General features: G+C 46.4%; 1 protein-coding gene across 1 annotated transcript in view; it reads left to right on the top strand.

Moving 5' to 3' along the window:
- The window catches only part of LOC113815960 (golgin subfamily A member 4), a 306,648-nt gene that overhangs the window by 277,733 nt on the left and 26,415 nt on the right, over nucleotides 1–2,500 (top strand). Inside the window, exon 19 of the mRNA XM_070129428.1 lies at nucleotides 1–2,192. This exon is cut by the window's left edge and continues 518 nt beyond it. Coding sequence (XP_069985529.1) covers nucleotides 1–2,192 — 2,192 coding nt within the window. The remainder of the gene's footprint in view (nucleotides 2,193–2,500) is intronic.

Here is a 2,500-nt window from a genome sequence, read left to right as displayed (position 1 = left end):
GCGAGAACGTCCAGGCAGAGATGGACCGCGTCTTAGTCAGGATGGGTAAATATCAGGACAACACAGAGCGGACCAAAGAAGACTATGAGATGCTAAAGATCGAGATTGAAAGAGTGAAGGACAAGTTAGAGAAAACCCAGATGGACTTGGAGCGAGAAGCTAAGCTGCGAGAGAAGTACGAGACGGAGGTGACTAAGCTGAAGACTGACATGGACAAAGCAGACCAACAAAGAGGTAAATATCAGCTTGACTCAGAGAAGAACAAGCAGGACGTAGAGAAGTTCACGAGTGAGAACGAACGGTTACGGGAACGTTATGACGTGAGCCAGGTAGAACTACAGAAAGCGAAGCTCCTGAATGAGAAATTGTCTGAAGAACTGGATGGTATGAAGTCAGAGCTCGACAGAACACAGTCCAGAGTAGGGAAGTACACAAGCAGCCAGGAGAAGTACGAAGGGGAACTTGAACGAGCGAATATCGAAGTTGAGAAGATGAAAGACAAATATGAAAGAGCTCAGATCGAATGTACAAAATCACAACAAAAGGTGGAGAAACTGGAGAGCGAGAACGAGAGGCTCAAGAGCGACCTTCAGATGAGCCAGAATCAACTCGAGCGTTTCCTCACGGCCCAAGACAGGAACAAGACCGAGGTGGAAAAGACCTCCATAGAGATCGAGAAATTAAAAGACAAATTAGACCGTGCTCAGGCTGACTTCACTCGTGCTCAGGCTGGAAGGGAAAAGGCTGAGCTGGAAGTCCAACGACTGACGCACGAGATGGAGAGATCGCAACAGCACATGTCTAAATACCAAGAGAGCAATGAATCAGCCAAAATTGAGTTCGAGAGAATGTCTGTCGAACTCGAGAAGTTACACGAACGATTAGAAAAGTCTCAGACAGAACTCAGAAGAGCAAATGACACCAAAGAAAAATTAGAAATGGAGAACAAGAAATTCAAGAGAGATTTAGACGAGGCAAAGGGCATGGTGAATAAGGCCTCGGACTATCAGCAAAGGTCCAACACAGATCTCGAAAAGTGTAAAGAAGAGATCATACGTCTGAACAAGGAACTAGAGAGAGCTAAAGATGACCTCAGTAAGGTCGGAACAGAAAAGGAGAGACTGAATACGACACAAGAGAAACGCGAGAAGATGATCGGCAGACTCGAGACGGACCTCAAGCAGTTACAGACTGAGAGAGACCAGCTTGTGAAACAGCTAGAGAAGTCCCAAGACATGCTCCTGAACTTCCAGCAGGAGCTGAAGCAGTCAGAATCAGACTTACAAAAGTTCAAGGACGAGAATAAGCGAATCAAATCAGAGCTGAGCAACACCACGAAAGAGATGGAACAAGGGGCCAAAGAAATGTTGGAAGGCAGAGAAAAGGAAATCCAGAGGCTGCAAGGGCAACTCTCAGCCAAAGAAAAGGAGTTCAATGCCTTGCGAGCCGAGGCGGAAAAGGAGGTGCAGCGACTTCAGCAGGAGGTCCAAAAGGCTCAGCAGGTGGCACAGGCCGCTCAGAAGGAGGCAGGGTTAATCCAGAAGGAGGCTGAGAAGGAGCTCAAGAACTTGATCATTCAGTTGCAAGGCAAAGAGAAGGAGCTGGGAGTCATGCGCAGCGAGGCAGAGAAAGGAAGACTGCGGGCTGAAAAGGCAGAGCGAGATGTTGGAGAGCTGAAAAAACAGGTAGAGGATCATGCTGTAAAGGGAGAGGGCGAGACAGCCAAACTTCAGCAAAATATCTCCTCAGAGAAACAGAGAGCAGATCAGGCAGAGCGCGCTGTGCAGGAGATGCAGAAGCAAATGCAGACCATGGCTCAAGACAACCAAAAAATAAATCAGCAAGTGCAACAGCTGAATCAACAAAATCAGGACCTTAACAAACAGATTGCAGACACAAACAAACAAAATCAACAATTACAGCAACAAAATCAAACACTACAAAAACAAGCACAACAAGCACAACAGCAGATTCAGGAACAGACCCAGAAAATACAACACTTACTCCAACAAACACACGAACAGCAGCAGATCATACAGAACCAAAGCAACAACCCGAAAGACAGCCAGGAGATACAGAGGTTGAAGGCAGACCTGAACAAAGCCAATACTGAGTTGAAGAATTCAGCTGTTGAAAAGCAAAGGCTTCAGAGTCAGCTCGAGTTGCTGGTGACAGAGCTGGAGAGAAAGCAGGTCAGTTGGGGGAATGGAGGGACCAGAGATCAAAGTCCGTTCAGTTTGATGCATCCGCTGAGTGACCTCTTGTGCTCAGGTTCAGAGTCGGCATTGGGCGGGTCAAATATGTTTTTCATTTTTTCTTATTGAAGAAAATAGTTACATTTGTTTATAGAATGTACTTCACTTATTTTACGATAAACAGTTGCAAATGTGGTTGCAAATCTGCATCGAATATCGACCTCAACCTTTGCACTCTTTTGTCACGGTGACCCTGTCTGACCTTTGTGTCCTTCCTTTATGTGTTCCCCCCCAACCCCTTCCTT

Source organism: Penaeus vannamei, chromosome 14 (assembly GCF_042767895.1).
Source record: "Penaeus vannamei isolate JL-2024 chromosome 14, ASM4276789v1, whole genome shotgun sequence".
NCBI lineage: Eukaryota > Metazoa > Arthropoda > Malacostraca > Decapoda > Penaeidae > Penaeus > Penaeus vannamei.
Note: the sequence above shows the minus strand (reverse complement) of the source record. Positions and strands in the feature narration are given on the sequence as shown.